A 24,461-nucleotide genomic window follows, 5' to 3' on the forward strand; every position below is an offset into this window, starting at 1 on the left:
AAGGAAGCAGAAAGGCAGGTGTTGAAACAGAAGAGTCTGGAATTACATGCCCTACAAAGGAGAGCTAGGGATACTTTAGGCCCTAAGCCTCGAGGCAGTTTAGGAAGACATTTGCCATAAAGCCATTCCTTCATAGCCTGGGTTTCACCTCTCCTCCTCCCTGAACCTCACGTAGCATCATTGTTATCTGAGTTCAGAAATGGCAGGCTTTTTTAAAGTTTATTTATTTTGAGAGAGAAGGGGAGAGAGAGAGAATGTGTGTATGAGCAGGGGAGGGAGAGAGTGGGAGAGAGAGAATCCCAAGCAGGCTCCACACTGTCAGCACAGATACTGACACGCACTGAATTCACAAACCTAAGATTATGACCTGAGCAGAAATCAAGAGCCGGACACCTAACCAACGGAGCCATCCAGGCGCCCCAGAAACAGCAGACTCTTAAAGAATAAAACAAAGCTGGAAGGGACTTCATACATCCTCTCATTTAACTTTATTCAACAGATGAGGAAGTGGATGCTCAGCAATATGTAACAAGCTCAAGGTCAGACAGCAAACCAGCCGCTAAACCAGAATGAGAAGAGCCCTCGGACCCTGCCTTGTGGTACCTGACCAGCTGCTTAGTAAAACCTACCATTCTGCCTAAGTTCCTGCACCTCAGAGAACACAGAGCACAGTTCCTCCTTTGTGCAAGTTAGTGATTAAAACCTACTCTGATTTAAAGCATCTAACCATAGTTACTAATTAAGCCGATTTCTGGGAGAAAAGACCATTTCAAACAGAAGAGTGTTCACTTTTACTAAATCTACAGACCTTCAAATTACAGTAGCATAAACAGTACAATTACAACATTTTAAGAACGTTAAAAAATTTTCATAATATGATACCTTAACCTTTGTCACTCACGTTTTCTCTTCATTGCATGTCACATGCCAGGTCCTGATAAAATGGTTTTGTAACTTCTGCGGGGAGGTTAAATTAAACTAAAATAACTTCACTTGATGTTTTAGTGAATGAGGTAATAAAATCTGTTTGCTGTGTTCACTGTCTCCAGATAGGGCTGTGATTACACCACATAAGGAAGAAAGGTAGCTGAGTCTCAATCTAGATCATTTATGTAAACTCAGCCTTCTTGTCAACGGTGTTCTCAGATTGCATGCATGCAAACCGCAAAAACCATCTCCTATGAACCACACAGAGACAGTGTCTGATTGCAGGCCTGGGAGGTTGCTTATAGTCTCTCTGTAATTGGATGTCTGTGGTTCAAGACCAAAATTTGACATTCTGAATTAAAAAAAAAAGTCACCAGTATATTCCCCAGAACAACAGTTATATTTCTGATACTTGTAAAAGTTACAGGTATTCTCTACACCAAAATATTACAAATGAATACAACATACTGGAAAAAAAAGCATCTTGTTCAGGCTTAAAAAAAAAGTTTGGTTCTTGAAATGTGTTTGAAATATATTTGGTCTCCTAGAAAGAAAAATAAGCCATTCCTACTACAACCAAGTTAACAGTTCATAGCGTTTAATCTTCTAACTTTGAATATTTGGCATTTTTTTAAAGCAATTTTTCCTAAAAAAATGTTACAAAAACCATGAAGCGCGAAGTGTATTCATACTGTACCTATAAATACAGAGACATAATTGCAAGAAGACAAAGCACTTTTTTTTCTCTTACTCACTGAATGACCCTCCATTATGATAGACTGGTCACTAGTTTTTGATTTGACAGACCTCCCTGGCTGGCAGTGATATGTTTCTCTTGACACCTGCAGCTTCCAGCTTGCTCTATCCTCTCTAGAAGGAAAACCACAGGCCACCGCCCTGGCGCCATCCCTGGCTCGGTCCAATCAATAAGGACTTATTTCCCGTCCATTTGCTGAGGTCACAGGAGCGAATCTCATTAATTATTTCTGCTACTGCAGCCTCAAGTGTGCTTCTGGTGTGACAAGTGAAAACTGCTTGACCTTTTTTTCTTCTAATTTTGTTTGTAGCAGTTCCAAAAAAGAAGGCAGTATTCATTTAGCAATGTGATAAAAGGAAGGGAAAAAAATGTATTATGTTTTTAAAGTCATTAACACATCTAGTTATTTCATCATGAAAGCTCTCCCGATCACCTCATTCCCCAGTTGTTTTTTTTTTTCCAGCTAACGACAATAGTGTCTTTTTAATTTGGTGTCACGAAAATCTGGTCACAGCAAACACGATGTTTTCTAAAGCAGATCTGGCCTCCGAGGGAGGAAAGCTCTCCAGGGCCTCCAGTGCCTTGTTTCCATGGTAACGACACAGGTCAATAGCTGAAGTCACACCTTTGCCAGCTTTGATTGTTTCTCGCAACTGTTAAGAAACAAATGCACAGTAAAAGTCAGTTTTCAAGGTACCACAATTAAATTGAGGAGGGGAGGTGGAAAACAAAGAAAGGGGAGACACAAAATAGATTCATTGTTTCTGCTGCGTTCTTTTGAGGTAAAGAGGACAACATTCCCCAATGATTCGGAGGCGCTAACATTCCCTAAGGCTGCTAGGTGTCTATGCTCCAGAGCCGCACAATAGGCTCCAATCAGCCTAATTACACCTCCTCCCGACTCCCTCCCCTTGATATCTTGAAATGTGCCCTGCTGGGGGATGGCGGTAATGAAGGCAGAGGGCATTTACATGTCTGGCATTTTGAATTCAGCAGCCTGATATTATGTGAGGGAGGCTTCATTAACATCCTAGTTAGTAACTTTTTTTTCTTCCCTGTATGCTGACACAATAGTCCATATGAAAATTCAAGAAAGACACCTAGTTTAGATCTGAACACTCCATTTTTAAAACTAAAAGCCTTTATTTGACTGGTCAGAATGAACTGAAACACCCCTCTTAGAGAATAAACTCTTGCCAACAATTGGAGTTGATTTCTAATCCGTCTCTGAGACGGGGAAGAACCAATAAAAGGGTTATACTTTAGACTTGAAGAAGATTTATAATGATTTGTTCTGTCCCCTTCCTCTTTCCCCATTTCCATTTCCTCTTTCTCAGTGAACACTCTGCCTAACTCCCTAAATCAGAAACCTGCGGGGTCCCCCTTGATGCCCCATTTCCAGTCAGGCACCATGGCTGTACTGTGCTGCTCACCCTTCCCTGAACTTTCTGGCCCCTAGAGACTGGGTAGGGCCAAGGGAAAAGTTCTAGTCCACGAGTTGTGAAGGATGCCCGTCACTTCTGGGCTGCAGCATTTAACCACCCATGTGAGTCCCTCTGGAGCTTTCCCCCTGGAGGATCAACCAGCCCTAGCGGGAGCAGCTCCTCATGCTGGATTCCTGAACGACCACCCTGAGCACCACAGTGCCTCTCCAGCCTGCACAGGACATGAAGTGTGGGCAAGAACCACATCTTTGTTGTCTGAAGCCACTGAGACTGTGAGGTTGTCTGTAGCCGTGCTGACGGATACAGTCACTAAGTCCTAGCCATTCTATCTCTTTTACAGCTCTCCAATTTATGCTCTGCTCCTCATTTTCATTGCCACGACATTAGTTCGGGCTATCATCATCCCTTGCCTGGGTGGTTTTATGCAAGCCACCTCCTGAGGAGTCTCCCACCACCAGTTCTTTGCCCTGGACTCCATTTGTCATGCTGCCAAGGAGGTCTTTGTAAAATGCTAATGTGATCATGCTTAAAACCTTTCATTACCTTCCAACAGACTTAAGAAAAAGGGGTCCAAGCTCTTTCATGAGGCAATGGAAGTCCTTTCCTGATCTAGCTCCTGTCTAGCCTGTCCCCCTCACCCCTTCTCTGTTTCATCATTATTTAGGGAAACAACTTGCAGTAATCATCTCCCTGGAGGTTGTTCCCATACACCACTCCCCCCCCGCCCCTTTCAAATGTTCCAAAGTCCACTGGAGTGGAAGAGACCCAGCTAGAATGAGAGCCCTACGGAGCTAGGTGGCCCTCTTCCTCAGGGCTCCCCAAGTACCCCATGCATATCTGGAGTACAGCATAATTCTACAGTGTTGTACTTCAATTCTCCATTGTCATATCAATTTCCTCATTAGACTCTAAGCTTCTGCACACTGCATGTAACATGAAGCCTGCTTTATTCCTGTAATTATACACATAAGAAAACAGGGGCCCAGAGAAGCTCAGCAGCTCACCCAAGATCATAGTGACCACAGCTGTGGTCAGAAGCCAGGGTTTCTAATACCCAGTCCAGCATCACCGAATACTATACTCTGCCAAAATCTCACGGCCCTGCCGGTACTTCCACCCTGCATAGGGACTTCAGGACGATTTCAGCCCAGGATTCCCCGGTCTTTTGGCAATCACTGAATGCATGAAGGTAGTAAAATAGTGCTGAGTATCAGAGGCAGCCAAATTCAAACTCCCATTCTAACTTTATAATCTTAGAGGAGCCATTTAACTACCCGGGATAATATCAGTCCCTTGTAGAATTACTGGGGGGATGACAGGAGACAGCACCAAGTGTTTGACAGTGTCTAAAACACTATGAATATTCATAATGACTTAATTCTTCCTCATCCTCAGGCCCTTGGAAGGCCAGCCTATGCAACAAGATTAAATCTATTTTAACTTGATGTATAACAACCTCAAAAGTAGTTGGAGTTGGATCAGACAAGGAAGGAAGGAAGAAAGGAAGGAAGGAAGGGAGGGAGGGAGAGTAGGAGGAAGGGAGAGCGAGAGAGAGAATGAGAGCGAGCATTCTCCCTATTTTCATTATCTTTAATTCCTCCAAACCTAAATTAAACAGGCCAACAGTCTCTATTCTAGACTCCTGGGTCAGTGCCTGCAGGCACACGGTTAATAGGTACATGCCTGGATTTCAATTTGCAAATATTAATTGAGCACCTATTACATATAAGCAGTAAAATGGTCCTTCTCTGCTTTGTGTATCAGGAACTAATTAAGGGTACACTGTAAACAGCAGCAAAACTAAGGGACATATGTAGGACTACAGAGGATCAAAGAAATGAGAGATCAACTTTAGAAGAGATTCAAGAAGGCCTTCCAGAGTGGGTGAGATTTGAGGCATGTCTTGAGAATGTTAAGCAGTCATAGGGTGGAGGGTAGCAGGGGAATTCTATCGAAAAAGAAGAGTTTAAACAGAGGCACAGAGGAGATCAGAGTGCAGAGTCCAAGGAATAAAGACAGATCGGTGTGACAAACCTTATAGGAGTAAGTATTAGGGGATCCTGGAGGCCTCTGAAAACTAGGCTAAGAAATCTGAACTTAAAATTACCACATATTTTAAAAGTACAGAAAAGTGCAAAGACTAGCACAGGAGTTGGCAAGCTATGGCCCTAGGCCTACTCTGACCCTCCTGTTTTTATAAATAAAGTTTTATTGGAACATGTCTGTGCCCATTCAGTGAAGTACTGTCTATGGCTGCTCTTGCGCTACAGTGGCAGAGCTGCAGGGTTGAGTAGCTGCCACAGACACTGTTCTGGCCTGCAGAGCCCAAGACACTTACAATCCTCACACTTCAGCCTTTACAGGAAGTCTGTGGACTCCTCCACTAGCACAATGAATGACCATATATCCTCTGTCTGCATTCAACAATTGTCAGTATTTTGCTATTTTTGTTCTATCTGTTTGCATGTGTTTTCTGAACCATTTGAAAATAAGCTGTGGTCAGTAGTATGCTGATAAATTAGGTCTCCGGAGGGCGGGGGGGGGGGGGGGGGGACGGGACCCTATTTGAAGCATTTTAGATTTCTGTGGTATAAAACCTGCCATCATGGCTGATTTCCAGCTTCCAAGGGTTGTGGAATCATAGAATTCTGAAATATTTAACAATAGGCTCTAAGCTGGTAGGACTCAGCTTGGACACATGTTAGGCTGTAGGATGCTTCACCCTTGTTTGACATGCAGCTCCTAAGAACGTTCTCGAACATAACCAGAACCTTATTATCATCACTAAGGAAGTTAACAATAATTCTCTCTCATTATCTAATATCTAGCCCATGTGCAATTTCCCCAATTGGCTCTAAAATGTCCTTTTAACCCCTTTCATCCTCCCAAATCATCATGCATCCTGGTTTACACATTGCATTCATTTTTTATGACACTTTATTATTTTTTCCCCTATGATATTACCATTTTTGAAGGACCAGCACCAAAGTGCAACGTCTTACATTCTGCATTTCTTTGATTGCTTCATTTAGTTTACTTTATAAACTTGATTCAGGGAGGCCCAACTGAATATTTGGTGGTGACTTGTATGGTACTTAATCTCTACAATGACAAGTAATTCAGAATAGGGCAAAAGAGTACCCAGGAGATTATCACTGAACATTACTCAAGCCCTAAAAGAGTTAATTTCTCTCACTGATGACTGCTATATTTCCAATTAGCACTCAGATCTTCTCTCCACAGAGGGACCTGATGGCTTCCATGAGTAAAATGCCCATTTCATGATTCAGCAGTAATCTAATCCTTCCTGGAAGGTATTACTTCTCACAGACGTCTGTATACACTTCTACCAACTAAAACCTAAACTATTGGCTCAAAAGTAATCCTTTAGTGGAGCACCTGGGTGGCTCAGATAGTTAAGCATCTGACTCAGCTCAGGTCATTATCTCACAGTTCGTGAGTTCAAGTCCTGTGTAGGGCTCTGTGCTGATAGCAAAGAACCTGGAGCCTGCTTCGGATTCTGTGTCTCCCTCTCTCTCTGACCCTCCCCCATTCATGCTCTGACTCTCTCAAAAATAAACATTTAAAAAAAGTAATCCTTTAGATATGATTAATAGACCATAAATGAGACTTTTACTATAAATTAGGTGATTGACCTATTCTTGTCCTGTCCCGCCCCGGCCAGCAGGGTGGAAAAATCCTTTCAGTGAGGGAGCACGACATATCCTGAAAAAACAATCTCATCCTTTGTAAATAAATGTGACAAAAGACATATTAAACTGGAATTTGTAAACTTGGTTGACCGTAAGATTCACCTGGGGAACTTTAAAATGCAGAACCTAGGCCCCAATCCTAGAGATGGGTTCAATAAGGCCTAAAAATGCTTCTCAGGCTGTTCCAACAATTAGCCAGATTTGGGAGTAACTTACTTGTTGGGGTACATATTTTGAGTTACCGTATTTTAAAATAGTTGGGTTGGGTTTATACTGTTTTAACCACACTTCCAAGAAGCTGTCTTTGCAATGATCAAATTCAATTCAGCCACCATATATTGGGCACCATTCAATCCAGTCACCATGTATTGGGTGCCGAATGGCCTAGGTTTGTAGTAGGGGTGGGAGATACAGAGACACACACAGTTGCTGCCTCCTAGGACTACCTGTCGGGGGCTGCCCTAGGGCTGAAGAAATGGAGGGGGCTGAAAGGAATACCGAGGGACTGGACCTACAGCTTTGGTTCTAATACCTGCAAGGGGTAAGCCCATGATTAGAAAAATTCCTACTACTTTTGCCTTCATTTTGACTAGGCAAATTCCCAGCTAATGTGTAGACAGAACTTTCCATATTAGGGTATGGCTAGAGGTGCTGGAATGCACACTCTGGCCTTTATGGCTTGAAAACCATTTCAGCCGTAGGAAAAGTGACACAATAAAAGACAAAAAGGTGAATTACCAGTGTGCATTTTACTTCTCTGATATAGCACTTTAGGGCACTAATATAATTAAATCTCTAATTAAGTCAACTGAATAATTGTATAAGTGCAGCATCACCTGCAATAAATTAAGTCCAAATCCCTTGCTAGAGGATCCAATTAAAGACATTAACACAGAGAGAAAAATATGCAAAGTACTTAAAGTTAAGTGCGTTATTATTTAACATTTATTAAAGGTGTTATTAAACACCTTTTCAATGATAAATGTTGCTTTTATGAGACCCTTTTGAGAAATCACTGTATGGCTCTGAAAATTATGTAGTTCAAAAATCCTCTTAAATATTAAAGACAAGACCTGTCATGAGATCTAAGCAGCTTTAGCGGAATTGGACACAGCAGCCACTTCTCTCCAATGAAACCAAGGACAGACTTTAAGACCCAGAAGAAACCCAAGCCCAATCTTATCTTTGCACTTCATTTTGCAGAAGATCTGGGATGAGATCAGTTAAGTGATGTGGACAAGAGCCACAGGCAAATTTGAGAAATGGACTAGGTTTCATTTTTGCACATCTACGGCCTTTTGCTTCTATAGCACTGGAACAGATTCGGAGGTAACTCCAAGTTTTCTTTTGCCCAAACACAGTGCTTACAGAGAACAGAGATGCTAACACTTGGCTGAAACAGGGATAGACCTAGTTCTGTAGAAACTGTGTAACAGGTAGTAAGGGAATACAAGCGATATGTTAAAGGATTTTTTTTTAATGGTTGAAAACACCTGGATAAGTATAAAAGGAAACAAATGGAAGCCATGTTCTTATGTGAAGAGACGGCACAGCTCACCAAGTGAAGGGGACCATGCTTCCCTAGCAGGGATAATGAAATGGGCAGAACTGTAAGATGCTGTAGTGGTAAACATAAGATGTACAGCTTCTGAACATTTACTAAAACTCACATTCTAATAGTTGATAAATTCTTGGTGAACCTGACTGATATTCTTAGGTATCAGAAGATAGAAGAACTTTTGCTTAAATATGTCAACATAATTGGATGGATGTAAAGGTGATAGAAATCTGGCCAAAAAAAAAAAAAAAAAAGGTAATGCCATCCTGGTATTAGAATTGGTGAAAGAAAGAACCAGCAGGCATGGTTTTGGACACCCAGACAATAAATTAGAAAAGCACATTTAAAAATTAGCAGGGGCTGAGTCACTTGAGTGTCCGACTTTGGCTCAGGTCACAATCTCAGGGCTCATGAGTTTGAGCCCTGTATTGGGTTCTGTGCTGACAGCTCAGCACCTGGAGCCTGCTTCAGATTCTGTGTCTTCCTATCTCTCTGTCCCTTCCCTGCTCATGCTCTGTCTCTCTCTCAAAAATAAATAAACATTTAAAAAAAGTAAAAAAAAATTAGTGAAAAAATGGCCATGATTTTAAGAGATCATAAATAGAAATAGCTCAAGGGTGAGGAGGGCCTCTGAAAAGCTAAATTTCAACAACGGTCATAATGAATTATGAAAGAGACTAAAATAAACGGCTACAGAACAGGCTTTCATGGGGCTCGGATTTGAAAAGGCCCAGGTGTAACAGGAGAAGCACATTGTCTCCTCCACTGCTGAGCCCCAGTTGAGCACCTGCTCTGCACAAAGGTCCACTGTGGAGATAGGATGCCATCCCTGATCTGAAGGAACTGACAAAGGAGAGGCACAAAGCTATACAAATTGTGTGGGAATCCACCCATAAGTCTGTATTGTCACAAAGACACTTGTCACACGTGTTTTTGAAGTACCATTCCTCACAGAAACATGTTCAGAAACAACCCTGTCAGAATTTTGATGGGGGTGCACGGGGTAAGGAGATGATGACAAAAATAAGGGGCATCAAAATGTAAGGGCTGTATGTCGAATAAAAACAAGTACCCTCAAATAGTTGATAATGTATTCTTAAGAGAAAACACAGAAGAAATAGAACTAAAGAATGAGTTAAAAATTGTAAAGATTAAAATAAATTCCCTGAAAAGGGGCCTTTAGGGATGAAAACTGCATTCAAAAAGCCCATTACAGGTTGTCGGGGAGGCCTTGGAGGCAGCGACCATCCTGCCGTAGGTCTGGCTTCTAGTACCCTTTGCATTTCAAGATGACCCACCACTCCCTTTCCAAACATAATATTATCGTCCAGGACAAATTACTGCGTAGCACCCCACTGAGTCTCCTGCCAGTGAGAAAGCCAAGCAGCTTTGTCATCACTTTGTCTGATGTTTCTGTGGGCACTTCCCTTCTGTGTCTTGCTCCTCACTCTGGAGACCTAGATTCCAGTCTAGAGCACCTTCACACAGGTGAAGATCAATCACATCTGTCCTCTTCATGCTTACAGTGCACATAAATGTCCTTCCCAGCAACTCAAAGACTGTAAGACATCTCAGAGATGAGAAATGCAACTGATGAATATCTTCAAATGCAGAACCAAAGAAAAAGATGAAGACAGAGGTGCATCTGGAACAAAGATCAGTGAATTTACAGAAAATGATGGCAAAATTCCAAAAAAGTGTTATTAAACAAGAAGGTTTTTGAGCTCTAGAAAAAAGGCAGTGATGATCGCAGCCCTAGGATAGGTGGGTCACAATGAGCAAGTCATTACAAAATATTCTCATTTTTCTTTGGATATGACCACTCACTGTTAGCTTCAGAAACAGTAAAGATAGAGTATATGTGGGTTCCTTTGTGGGAAAGACAGAGAAATGGGTGCCTGGATTTGAGTATGGTAATATAGACTCAAATATGTAAAATAATTACTAGAAAATGTTTGGTAGATTTATTTTGAATGGAAAAGCGATCTCTAGCATTGTACTATCAGACTTAATATTTAGTTTCATCTTTTCAATAAGTGGTGCTGAAAAAATAGAGAACTATATGCAAAAGAATGAAACTGGTCCACTTTATTTTTTATTTTATTTTTTAACGTTTTTAAGATTTATTTTTGAGAGACAGAGAGTGACAGTATGAGCAGGGGAGGGTCTGAGAGAGAGGGAGACACAGAATCTGAAGCAGGCTCCAGGCTCTGAACTGTCAGCACAGAACCTGACGTGGGGCTCGAACACATGAATTGTGAGATTATAACCTTAGCTGAAGCTGGATGCTTAACCGACTGAGCCATCCAGGCACCCCGAAACTGGTCCACTTTTTTATAGCATACACAAAAATCAATTCAAGATGGGTTAAGGACCTAAATGTGAGGGGTGCCTATATGGCTCATTAGGTTGAACATCCTACTCTTGATTTTGGCTCAGGTAATCAAGGTGATCCAAGAGTAGTGGGAATCGAGCCCTGTGTCGAGTTCTGTGCTGAGCATGGAGCCTGCTTACGATTCTCTCTTTCTCTCCCTCTGCCTCTCTTTCCTGCTTACATGCATTCTTTCTCTAAAATAATAATAATAATAAAAGACCTAAATGCAAGACATAAAATCATTCTTTCTCTAAAATAATAATAATAATAAAAGACCTAAATGCAAGACATAAAATCATAAAACTCCTAGAACAAAACATAGGCAGGAATTTCTTTGACATTGACCTTAGTAACATTTTTTCTAGATATGTCTCCTTGGACAAGGGAAACAAAAGCAAAAATAAAACTACTGGGACAATGCCAAAATAAAAAGATTTTGCACAGTGAAGAAAATCGTCAATAAAACAAAGAAGCAACCTACTGAAAGGAAGAAGATATTTGCAAATGACATATCCAATAAGGGGTTATTATCCAAAATATATAAAGAACTTACACAACTCAACATCAAAATACCCAGATAATCTGCTTAAAATTGGGCAGAGGACCTGAACAGATGTTTTTCCAAAGAAGTCAGAGACAGAAGGACAAATACCGTATGATTTTACTTACATGTAGAATCTACAAAAACAAGACAAATAAGTAAACAGCAGAAACATACCCACAAATACAGAGAACAAAGGACTGGGGGATGGGCAAAATAGGTGAGGCAGCGTGGGAGATACAGGCTTCCATTTATGGAATGTATAATGGGGCTCGGAGATAAAAGGTACAGCATTGAGAATATTGCCAATGGTACTGTAATAGTGTTGTGTGATGACTGATGGTAGTTACATTTGTGGTGAGCACAGCATAACACACAGACTTGTCAAATGACTATCTTGTACACTTGGAATAATGTAATATTATGAGTCAACTATACTTCAGTAAAAAAAGAAAAAAACCAAAAAAACCCTTGACTTGGTTTTTCTTTCCTTTATTACAGTTCTGTGGAATATCTGAATGAAGATGGAGAAGAAATATATATTACATTTTAATTTTCAGATGTCATACAGTCAAGAGAGAAAGCTAACACATGGATAGCATCAAACTCTTAATTGTTTTGACATGTTGAACAAAGACTGATACTAGCGAGGTGATACGTAATAGGGATAATTGTATAGTTGTTCATTTGGGTTTCAAAAATTAATTGTAAAAGTGGAAATCTCAGTTTGGCAGTGATTCATAAATAAGAGCAGAGTATCTTTAATAACCCCATTTTTTATATAAGCCAAGACTGTGATATAGATTAAAAACCAACCAACAAACATGAACTTTGGCAGCATCTGCAGATGTACATGTCCAAAACAGGGGCAGGAAGGTCATGCTGCCCTGTTTGATGGTTAATTGATGTTTAGAAAACTATGCTCAGTCCTGGATGCCATGGCTATGTGTCAAGAGGAGCATTCAAAATAGACTGGGTCTGGGGCGTCTGGGTGACTCAGCTGGTTAAGCATCCAGCTCTTGACTTTGGCTCAGGTCATGATCTCATAGTTCATGAGATTGAGCCTAGTGTCAGGCTCTGAGCTGACTTTGAGGAGCCTGTTGGGACTCCTCTCTCTCTTTGCTCCTTCCCAGCTCATTATCTCTATCTATGTCTTTCAAAATAAATAAATAAATAAACAAAAAACAAAACAAAAACAATATAAACTGGGTTCAGTATTAGGAAGAAGAAGTTATTTGAAAACATGGCATCTAAGGAATGTTTACCCTGGAGGAAAGAATTAAAGGAGATGAAAGCCATCCTCAAATATCTAAAGCAATTAAATGGAAGATGGGGCAGTCCTGTTCTATATGCTTCAGGAGACAGAACAAAGAGCAACAAGGTAAGATTTCTGGGAAGCAGATTTCAGTTACAAATAAGAGAGAGCTTTCAAATAACTAGAGTTGTCTAACAACAGAATAATTGCTTTTGACAAAGTGTGAACCCCCTATTTTTGGAAGTCCTCAGCAACTGGATGGCCACATAGAGAAAGTATGAATAAAACTCTTAGGAGCTGCCTCCGAAGTCCCACCCAACACCAGGATTTTAGCTGACAGTGCTTCAACTGAAAAGTCTTCCCAACTTCTGAGAGGCAAGAGCTGGTACAAAAGGAAAAGCTACAATGAAAACCTTCCTCTAATATGATAAACACTAAAACAAATTGCGAACAACATAAGCATTCCCTTTTGCTTAGAACAACTGATTTGCAAAAATCTATAGAAAAAAAATCTACATTTTAATTAAATATCTTATTTCAACCAAAGGAAAGGAAATGGAAACAAGAGAATTTTTAGTTATTTCCTCAGTCGCATGAATTCTGAGGTAAAATTAAAAGAATAGTATGCTTCCCAGTATTGAAGTGGTAATAATAATAATAATAATAATAATAATAGCAGCAGCAATAACAACAAAGATGATCTTGTAGTACTTCTGTGTGCCCAGCACTAAGACATATATTTCTTCAATCCTTACAACAGCCCTATGAGGCAGGTACTAATAATCTCATTTTATAGGTGAATAAACTGAGGTGAGAGTAAATTGCTTAAGGTAATGCAGAAGATAAGTGCTAGAGTGAAGATTCAAGCAGTTCTTGCTCTTAACGTTTATTATTTTGAGAAAGAGATAGCATGTGTGAAAATGGGGAAGGGGCAGACAAAGAGGAAGAGACAGAATTCTGCGCAGGCTCTACATTGTCAACACAGAACCCCATGTGGGGCTCAAACTCACAAACTGCAAGATCATGACCTGGGCTGAAATCAAGAGTCAGACGCTTAACCAACTGAGCCACCCAGGCTCCTCCAAGTAGTTGCCTTTTCCTTCACTCTTACAGAAACTGGAAAACATTTCAATTTCATTTGAGAAGAGAACACATATCTATGTCATAATGTCCTTTACAAGCCTGTGCACAAGGGCAAATTTTTTCACTACACATCACAGATTTAAAATAGTACATTAAGCCAGTGTTGGATAAAACCATATTTACAGAGATGACAGAAAATTGAAGCCATCATTATGTTAATATGTACCTCTATTACAATATATACATTTTTTAAAACCACAACTAAAAGTGCCATATGGCTGCAGAACAAATGTCAGTAAGAGTTAGAAGTAGAATATTTCTACATTTTATGCTAAGAAAAAAAGGCCAAAAATATTTTACTTGATTAAGTATATTCTTCAGGTCATACTTTTTTTTTTAAACAAATAAGCACTGAATAAAGATCAGATGTCATCACATCCACTATTGAGTCACAAAACAAAACTAATATATATCTATATATTTTTAATTTTTAAAAATATTTTTATTTTTGATACAGAGAGAGACAAAGCATGAGAGGGGAAGGGTCAGAGAGAGAAGGAGACACAGAACCGGAAGCAGGCTCCAGCCTCTGAGATAGTTGTCAGCACAGAGCCTGATATGGTTTGAACCCACAAACGTGAGATCTGACCTGAGCTGAAGTCGGAGGCTTAACCGGCTGAGCCACTCAGGCGCCTCCAAAACTAATATATTAAATCCTTAATAATGAAAACTTATTTTTACTAAAAATCTCAACCAAAAACTCTGACTACAGTAATGGTATTTGGGGTTTCACACAATCACAGGATATTATTACCTCACATGTGTTTCACAATTTTTAAAAACCAACCTCAGGGTTCATACTATGTTTAAGTAAAGGATTAATAAGTTAAAAAATATTTTTTAAATGTTTTATTTATTGTTGGGAGGGAGAGAGACAGAGCGTGAGCAGGGGAAGGGCAGAGAGAGAGAGAGAGAGAGAATGAGAATCCGAAGCAGGCACCAGGCTCTGAGGCTCTGAGCTGTCAGTACAGAGCCTGACACTGCGCTCAAACTCACGAACCGTGAAATCATGGCCTGAGCTGACATCAGACACTTAACTGACACTTGTCCCAGGATTAATGGACTTAAAATGACAAATATAATTTATCCCATGTTTTAACATTTTTACTGTTCCTTTATAAAACATCAGAGTATTTTTCTTTTGTAAAACTGCCTGTAGAATTCCTGTAATATGTATTTGTATTGAGCTTTAAGGTATTTTTTAATAAGATCTATTTATTCTTTTGCAGGATTGAGATCATTCTGTTTACCTGTACGAGCATCTGTGACACACATGACATTTGTTATACTGCTCTCCTTTTCCCTAGAGTCCCGGGGCCTGAAGCCCATGGAGATGGGAGGTGAGGGAAGAGGTAGGCTCTCGGAGGGATAAAATGCCACTATTTCTACATATGGCAGTCTTTTAAGCACCCTGAAGCAGAATACCCCAGATGAAGCCACACAGGAACCTTTTTTAATCTAATAATGGGATGAGATGTTCTCTTCCTAAGACTAGTTAATCCGTTTCTACTGTTTCAATAATAATATGAAAAACAATTTTAGAGAAGCAGCAAGCAAATATTAACAGGGAAACTCTGGACCTGGACATTTGTGACCTTGGGCTTCTCTAAGCCCATCTCACCTGTAGTATCAGAAAGATCATCTTTATACCACATGATATTATTATGAAGAACAAATAAGATAATGTCTGGCAAATTACACTGACATCAGTAAGATGCTACTCAAAGGGCGCTTAGGTGGCTCAGTTGGTTGAGCATCTGACTTGTGATTCGGCTCAGGTCATAAGCCCAGGGGTAATGAAATCAAACCCTGCACTGGGCTCCACGCTGGAGCATGGAGCCTGCTTAAGATTCTCTTTTTCTCCCTCTGCCCCTCTCCTCTATACACTAGTACATGTATTCTCTCTCTTTCAAATAAATAAATAGAAATTTAAAAAATGTTATTCACATGCAAGACTTGAAGAGGAAGAGAGCATGGAGTTCATTACAGAATTAGATGTAATATTTACATAATGCACCTGGCTTTAATTATAAACATTCATAGACTATTTTACATAGATTCATGAAGTTGTTTTAAGTATTTTAAATCTCCTGGGGCGCCTGGATGGCTCAGTTGATTAAGCCTCTGACTTTGGCTCAGGTCATGATCTCAAGGGCCATGAGTTCGAGCCCCACATTGGGCTCTGTGCTGACAGCTCAGAGCCTGGACTCTGCTTTGGATTCTGTGTCTCCCTCTCTCTGGCCCTCCCCGGCTCATGCTCTGTCTCTCTCAAAAATAAATAAACATTAAAAAAATTTTTAATGAATATTTTAAATCTCTGGATTATTAATGAATTGGAAACATGCTAACTTTTGAAAAATTTATTTCCAAAATCATCTGGACCATTTAAAATTGAATCAACTCCTCTTGAAAGGAAAAAAAAAAGCATGATAAAGACAGGCTTGGTACCATTTTTCTTGCCTTCTCCACACATTTCTATTAGGCTCAGTCTAGATGGTGTGTAGCCTGTTGCTGAGAGTGAGACTTCAGTTAGGCCCTGAATGTGCCTGGTTGTTTCCGATCTTGAAAGCTAGGCAGGGATGGGCCTAGTGAGTACTTGGGACAGTGAGGTTTCAGAACTGATTTCAAGGCTCAACATCTCAGCAAAGTATATTTATGAGTCCACAAATAGCTTCATAACTGAACTCATTTCATACAGATGATCATGTCTGATTATATACATTCCTATTATATGTACAAATAACTCAAACCCAGACATACATACATACATATAATTTGGTACCCCTACATATACATATATTTATGTATGTATGTATGCATGTATTTTAGAGATATTTTCATGTAGTTAAAAACATTTCGCTGGCATACTCAAAATTGATCTAAATTGTTGACCCCTTGGCAGAGAATTCAGGCAAAGTAGTCCTGCTCCTTAAGAAAGACAGGTCGACTTATAGCTCAGGGTAGGAGGAGATGTATCTGATTTCAAAATGTATTTTTTTAATTAAAAAGTGTTTTTTAATGCTTATTTTTGAGAGAGAGAAAGAGAGAGACAGACAGACAGACAGAGCATGGGTTGGGGAGGGAAAAAGAGAGACAGACAGACAGACACTGAATCTGAAGCAGGCTCCATGCTTTGAGCTATCTGCACAGAGCCCGATGAGGGGTTAAACTCACAGACTGCAAGATCATGACCTGAGCTTAACCGACTGAACCACCCAGGCACCCCCAACATGTATTAAATGGAATAAAATGTATAATTTAATTGTTAGTTTATGAATTTTCATTGATATTTGATAGGATGGACATTTGAGGTTAGTAATATGGAATTATATTAAATTGAGACTTAAATTGCATAGTAAAAGCAATCATGTCTTCTGAAGGAAAATCCAACTATTTATAAATGATCTCAGATTTATCCATGTTCTGATTCAAAGGTAATTTTCAATTTAGTATCATATTCCAAAGAGGAACTTAATTCTACACATTGAAATTCAAAAAGCAAAACATACCATAGGTTGTGGACTGTAGCAATGAGTCACTCTTTGTAGCTTTTTAGAAGTAAATCAGCAGTAAACTCTGTAATCTTGTGACCAATACTATGCTGATTATTTAATTAAAAAGAATACTATGGGACAAGAGCAATCACATCACATAGGTGTCCAACAGTCCTGGGGGTTATCTGAGGCATACATAAACTACTGGAGTCTATATCTTACTTACACATTTCTTAAACCCTCCTCATGTCTCAATTGTTCATCTGCTTTATATATGGATGCTGATGCCTGGGAATTACTTGCCTCAAAACTATCACCGTTATCTACATGACCCTAGATTCCTAACATCTTAACATATATCCTGATACAGCATGAGCTTAAAACACATTTCTGACTTCCATCAGTAGAATGCATGTCAAACAAAAGAAAAACTATCTACTGAGAGTTATGACAATGACATATCTTTTTGGTTGCATCAGACTGGGGGCAAATGCAGAGATCAATGTGTGAAGAAGTTACCCTCTATTACATGTAAATATAACCACACCTGCAGGATTAACACTTCTTTCAGATATAGTTCTCTATGTCGTGGTGTTTTGGAAGGTAACATAGATCTTTGCCTCCCCCAAGAGAATGATAATGAGAACTCATTTTAAATGGTTATATCCATAAAACTTTCTTGGAAGAGTGAAGAATGCTTGCCAGTTTAAAAAAAAATCACAACAATTATCGCACTGGTTTAGCAAACATAAATCCTAAGACAGTCATTTACTAGACAATCACTATCTTTCTGTGTTGGATTATAGAATGATGCATACCATTTCCTGGATGTTTGTAAAACCAGAGCCTGTATACAAATTCTCCCTTCTTTCTGCAGTATGTCTAAAGCACCTTGAGAAGCAGTATGGTAGTAAAGCATATACACTGTGGAGTCAGCAAACCTGGAAAGAATCATGATTCTGTGAGAGAGTAACTAACTGTGTGAACACTGTTAGGTTCGACCTATTTAACCTCTTCTCCATAAAATGAAACGATTCAAGGATAGAATTTGATAGAATCATCTGATTAAAGGACTTCATGTGTCTTGAGCAGACTGCACGATGAATGTATTCTAGGGCATGAATATTAAAGCGATCACAGCACATAGAAAGGCTTACAACCTTTTCTAACAGGTGCACATGACTCTTGTTAGGAATGGATCAAAGGTGAAGGTTCGTATAATTTCCTTAGATCTAGAACAGGGAGACCTTCCACAGGGGGCACCATTGCACTATGCAGGAATCCATCTTCAGAGGTCTATCTTTGGCTTTATTATGATGTGGTGAATAGGTAAAATCTTTCATCAAGCCAGAAAGTCAAAGATTTGGGGGAAAGGGACAGTATTCACTCACTCAAAATCTTTAGTAGCATCTTACCCACCACTAACCTCCGTTGCAGATCCTGTGATCTCTACTGTTATCTCAGAAATTCTGTTCCAACACTGAGGTGGCACAGCCGCCTTGCTATTTCAGGACAGGGAGTTAAGCACATCCAGGATTAGAACTCTGCCTGATGTGGTAAGTGGAGAAGCTGAGTAGTGCTTGCAGACGCTGCTTAGGGAACACTGGGGAATGACTTCAGATGTTCCAACTAAACAGATTACAGCTTTCTGATAGGCTAATCTCATTGAAATCATAAAACCCCTCAATTCTGTATAAAATCTGGCTGTAGAATTAATGTATGAGTTTGGAAATATCAATTTGGGTAATAACAAAGACTTCTAAGTTACTAAAACCACATTCAGCATTTACTTGGTGGTGCCTCCTTTTTCACTCTCTTAAAAAAACATCATTTTTGAAAGGCCATTCCTCTCCAGCGTTTTTATGACAAGGAGAGAGAGAATAGTATTTCCTTCAGATCTACTTAAAACAGTTCCAATGGATTAAATAGGCTCTTCTATGGGGACAGAAGGCTCTATCCTCCACATGAAGGCATATAGGCACTTCCTGTGCACAGGTGGCTCTTGATACCACAAACTGGGAGCAAAATTGAATCCAGCTACCCCACAGTGCAGAGCGTTCACCCACAAAACCAGCCTGGAGGGCATTTTTAGTTAGCTTTCTAGACTGCGATTCTAAAGGTTACCCCAACTGAATCTGTGTTTCAATCCCAGGGAGTGCAAGGCATTGAGGATATAAGCATTTGATTAAAAATATACTTGGGAGGAAATAAGAACAAAGGTAGAGTCAAATATGTCTTCTAAAATTAAAAGAACAAAATATAGGCACAAATATTTGGTTTATCTTGAGTTACTCATTCATTCAACAAATATTTATTTGGTATGTACTATGTGCCAGGCACTGTGTTAGGCCCTCAGAGGACAATGATGAGCAAAACCAGACACAATTCTAGGCTCACAACTAAGAATGGGTCTTCTGAACAACCTAAGCCTGCCTTAGCCTCCTGATGAATGTTACATATTATGTAGATACGTAATTTTTTAGAGGCCAGTAATTCAAAATGGTAATTTCAAGAGAGAAAGAGAAAGAGAGAGAGAGAGAGAGAGAGAGAGAGAGAGATTGTCCACTAAATATTATTGTTGTGAACCAATTTAGCAGTTTACATATAAAATTAGAAACCCAAGATCAACAAGCGAGGGATATATGATTTGAAGGAAAATAAAAAATATTTACAACTGCATAGAGGATTGAATTCAAATAATATCAGTAATATTTGGGTTAATAACTGAGAGAGTGGCATATTTTATGATGTCATAAAGAGGTTTATTATTGATAGTATTTCATAATTTTATTCATGATCTACAAATGAATAGAGATTATGATCATCAGATCTGTTGATGCCACGGAGGTATGTGGGATTGCTAACACCTCAGAAAGCAAGAATCAAATTTTAAAATAACATTAAGAAATTAAGGAATAGATCATCAAAGCAAGATGATAGTCACTGGGGACAAATGCAAAATAATATACTCAGATACTTGAGGAAAAAATGAGCTTGATGATTAGAGATGAATGAACATCCAAAGGACAACTGTTTTGCAAAAAGACTTGGAAGGTTCATAGTAAGGCACAACTTTGGTTCAAAATACTGTTACACATGTGAATGGAATTTATTTCTGATTATAAGTTTCACATGGTAAAAAAGCCATACTTTATTACAGACAGAAATTAATGTTAGTTTTTTCATCATTAATAATTTTTAAAATTATTTTTATGTAAAATAATTCATTTTTATGTAATTTCATGTAAAATAATGTTTACTCATTAAACATTTTTTAAAATGTTCATTTATTTAATTTCAGATGGGGTCAGAAAAAGAGGGAGAGAGAAAGAATTCCAAGCAGTGGCAGTGTGGAGCCTGACATGGGGCTCGAACTCAGGAACCGTGAGATCATGACCTGAGCCAAAATCAAGAGACAGTTAACCCACTGAGCCACCCAAGTATCCCCGTAATTGTATTTTAAAGGAAATATAGAGTCAAAGAGTAGCTCTAAAACTGACTTTAGTAAATTAATTGTTTTTAAAAAATTTAAATAAAAACCTAGGGATGTCTGGGGGGCTCAGTTGGTGGAGCATCTGAGTCTTGATTTTGGTTCAGGTCATGATCCCAGGGTTGTGGGACTGAGCTCCACTTCGGACTCTGCGCTGAGGGTGGGGATTATTTAAGATTATCTCTTATTCCCTCTGCTCCTCTCCCCTCTCTCTAAAATTATAAATAAATAAAAAAAATAAAATCTATCCATTATTGCTGCAACTATGTCTGAAATTTAGTTGCCAAAGGAAAAATAACTGGTTTTATCTGACGTTTAAGGAAACAAGGGATGGAGGGTGGAAAACTTTCGGTAGGCAGTCCTGGAGTATCTTCCAGCACCTTCCCCTGGGCTGTGGTTAGGTCATCAGATGAACGCTTGCAATGCGTGCTCGGTGTGCTAGGCGTCTGTTCTCTTCAGCTGTCCTCCAGGACTTCAACCACTACTTGAGTCCCAGCACAAAAATTCACAGTATACAAAAGTTATGTTTTCCAACTGTGCATTTCTGCCTATTGCCAGAGAAGCATGTCATTCTTTAGGAGTCTAAAATTAAATGCTGGTTATGTCACTAAAAAACATGATTTCAGTCAAGTTATTTTTCAGTTCTCAGTAGCTCAGGTCATATCTGAGAAAATTCTACTTCAAATTTGACCCTATATGTCAAAAACAGAAATCTGAAAAAAAATACAGTGCTTTATTTTAAAACATGCTGAAATGTTATCACCTTAATGCCTATATTTCTATTTTTACATGCTTTCTTCCAGGCTTTATCAAGATTTTACATAACTGTACCCATATCTTAATGGTATTTGGATTTTTTTCCATTAAATTCTATTATAAACACTTCATTTCACTAGACCACAAGTCCTTTATGGGAAAAGAATGGGAGAAGGGAATGACAAAGCTTTTACATAGTCTCTGTTATTATCACTAAAACAGAAATCCTATTTAGGATTGTAAAGACAACTTCAGGAGGTTAGAGGGAATGAGAGGTTTAGCCCATACAGTGATGCCGTATGGAATACTTTGCCGAAGGAGCTAATGTGAAGCCCCAGGGTAGGAGAAGCAGCATCTGCCCGAGAAAGGGGTACATGGAAGAGAAAACACAGTAACATCTGGTCTTCAAATGTGCCAATGTGAAAAATTCTCAGAGCCAGTTAGCTAGGGTTATGAGAAAGAACAAGCAGGCAAAAAAGCTGTCTGCCAAAAAAAAAAGAAAAAAGAAAAAAGAAAAAAAAAAGTCTGGCTTTGTCAGTAAAGAAAGGACAATAATATTTACAGAAAATTTTCTATACTCAATCTTCAAAAAAGTAGATTTTGGACTCGGTATGCAGCAAAATGGTTGAAGCAATCTACGGCTAAAAGGGCAAACCTTGGAAAGGTTTACAGTGACACGAGAGGAAAGACTCTCTTTTTCTTTTTTAAGGGAAGTGATGATATGTGATCATGCAAATGCAAATGTCTGCGGACAGCACTGTTTGCTTGTGGGAAGAGAATTTTAATGTGTACCCTATGCAAATGCGTTTTATAATAAAACAGAATGTGCAAGGCCTTCTGAGGGTGGGGAGGGAAGCGGCAGCTCTAGACACTGCACTTGAGCGTGGTGGGACGCAGCCAGAAGCTCGTCGCTCGCAACCCTGAACAGACTCCAGCAGAGAGGGCACGTCAAAACCCCCACTCCTTAAAAAAAAATCTCTCCTATGTTCTACCGAGAACTGGATGCCTCATGAATGAACACCTGCAAGATCTTTCTTTACCGGGTGCTTAACCTTGAGCAACTCTGTGCTTGGAGTGAACCTCAGGAAGAAGACATAAAAAACAAAAAAAAAACAAACAAAAAAGAACTCTCTTTTCTGTACTGAGTCACACTGGGAACATGATATGGACTGCACAGTAAAGACTACAGATGACTATAAAGAAAGCTCCTGAAAACCATTTAGAGTCTTTTGTCAAAATTAGCATGAATGTCAAAGCCCATTTAAGGCCCGGTCCAAAGTATTTGTGAAAGAAGAGCAGGAGGCCGTCACAGTCCTGACAGAGTCCGGTTTTGACAGAGTGCTATTTACTGATATCTGCGTATCTGAAGCCGTTATTAAAAAGAAATTGGGAAAGAGTCTGCATCTCTACACTGGAGATATTTAAGCAAGCCATTTTGAAAGTGTTAAAAAATTAAAATTGTAGAAAGCCGAACCATAGGTGCCATGTTTTGCCTGAAGTGGTAAAAATACCATCTGCCTCAGTCTTTTTAGCAGCAGGCTTATTTCGAGTAGCAGTAGGCTAAGCTGCAGGCATACGCTCAGCTCCAGCTGGGGAAAATACACAGACGTTTGTAGATGTTTTTCTAAGCAAGAGTAGTCAACATATTCGTTTTCTTTCAGACATATATATGTTACCATAGCAAACCAAGCATGAATGTGGTCCGAGAAGCTTCTCCACCAGTCCCAACATGTACCCATGAATTCCTACAATTCAATAGGTGGCACTCTTCTCTCTAGCACTGCACCGAATCAGCAGCGCTTAACTGAGGGGCCAGAAGCCTAGGGAACATGGAATAGTCTGAGAGATAAACACCCAGGGCTGCAGACCAACCACTGTAATTAAGATCCCACAGCATTGTGTATAGGGGCTTCACTGTTAGCACTGGCTTTTTGGGTCACAATTCACTTCTGGTGAATTTTCGGTCTAATAAAACTTCTCTTGAAGTTTTAACTAGGTAAGTAAGACATTTCTTGTTTTTCTATTTTACAAGCTACTGGGTAGAATTGCCTTACAGTTACACAGCTCTCAGCCTTGCCCAGACCCCAGGTGGATGAGTTCTAGCAGCAGGAAAGGTGCTCCCATGATTTTCTTAACCACAGTACAGAGGCAGGAGAGACATAATGAATTAACAGTTGTCAAGTGCTTTGATATCTTAAAATGAAAGGCATTGTAGTAGTGTGAAGCATTCATATCTAGACTCTATCACAACAGGAACTCAATTAAAAAGTAATTCAATCTTTCATCTGTGGGTTTGAGTACAGACCACTGTTTTGCTGAATGTGACAGTCTCAAGATCCGGCTGAAGCTGATTTTGGAACTGATCACCTCTTCCTTTGCTTCCTCACCAATCTGAGACTGACAAAATTTGAGAGACGGCCACAAAGCACATAGCCAAAATAATTTCCTATGGTCCTCAACACCTGATTTTTCAGATAAAAATTTGGCTTTTGGGTAAACACTTACCACTTGAAAATAACAAAATTTCCAGCAATAAATACATTTCATGATGGTGTCCAGAAATGACTGCTGCGTTTTTTAAATGTAGAGTTACAGATAAACCCAAGGGCAGCCCTAAGATTCTAACTAAGCATGGTGCCTGCATCAGTCCTCAGGAGCACCATGTCCATGCAAAACAGAGATGCCTAGATCTTGGGTCCTGATATGTATCACTAAGAGTCCATGGTATACTGCGTAAGAGACAATATCACAAGCTACACCCTGCAGACATCTGCCCCATACCTGTTAGAGATGGACATAACCTTTTTTTCCCCCATGTCACTTGTGTTTAGGTCTGTGGAAGGATGATAAGCCTAGATGGAATGCTTAGATCAAGTTATGGCCCTTAACTGTCAGAACTGCACCACATAGTCCAGAGGGGTGGGTTCTGTTTACTGGCACAGGAAATATGGTCACTACACACTTGCGAAGGCAGCCATAGGGCTATTGAACATTGAGATAGATGTTAT

At 39.5% G+C, this 24,461-nt stretch overlaps 1 protein-coding gene across 1 annotated transcript in view; it reads right to left on the reverse strand.

Moving 5' to 3' along the window:
• Positions 1 to 465: 465 nt before the first annotated feature.
• PDSS2 (decaprenyl diphosphate synthase subunit 2) overlaps positions 466 to 24,461 on the reverse strand; it is a 254,629-nt gene continuing 230,633 nt past the window's right edge. The window contains exon 8 of the mRNA XM_029945385.1: positions 466 to 2,337. Within this exon, the coding sequence (XP_029801245.1) occupies positions 2,179 to 2,337 (159 nt within the window). The 3' untranslated portion in view covers positions 466 to 2,178. The remainder of the gene's footprint in view (positions 2,338 to 24,461) is intronic.

Source organism: Suricata suricatta, chromosome 7, assembly GCF_006229205.1.
Source record: "Suricata suricatta isolate VVHF042 chromosome 7, meerkat_22Aug2017_6uvM2_HiC, whole genome shotgun sequence".
Classification (NCBI taxonomy): domain Eukaryota; kingdom Metazoa; phylum Chordata; class Mammalia; order Carnivora; family Herpestidae; genus Suricata; species Suricata suricatta.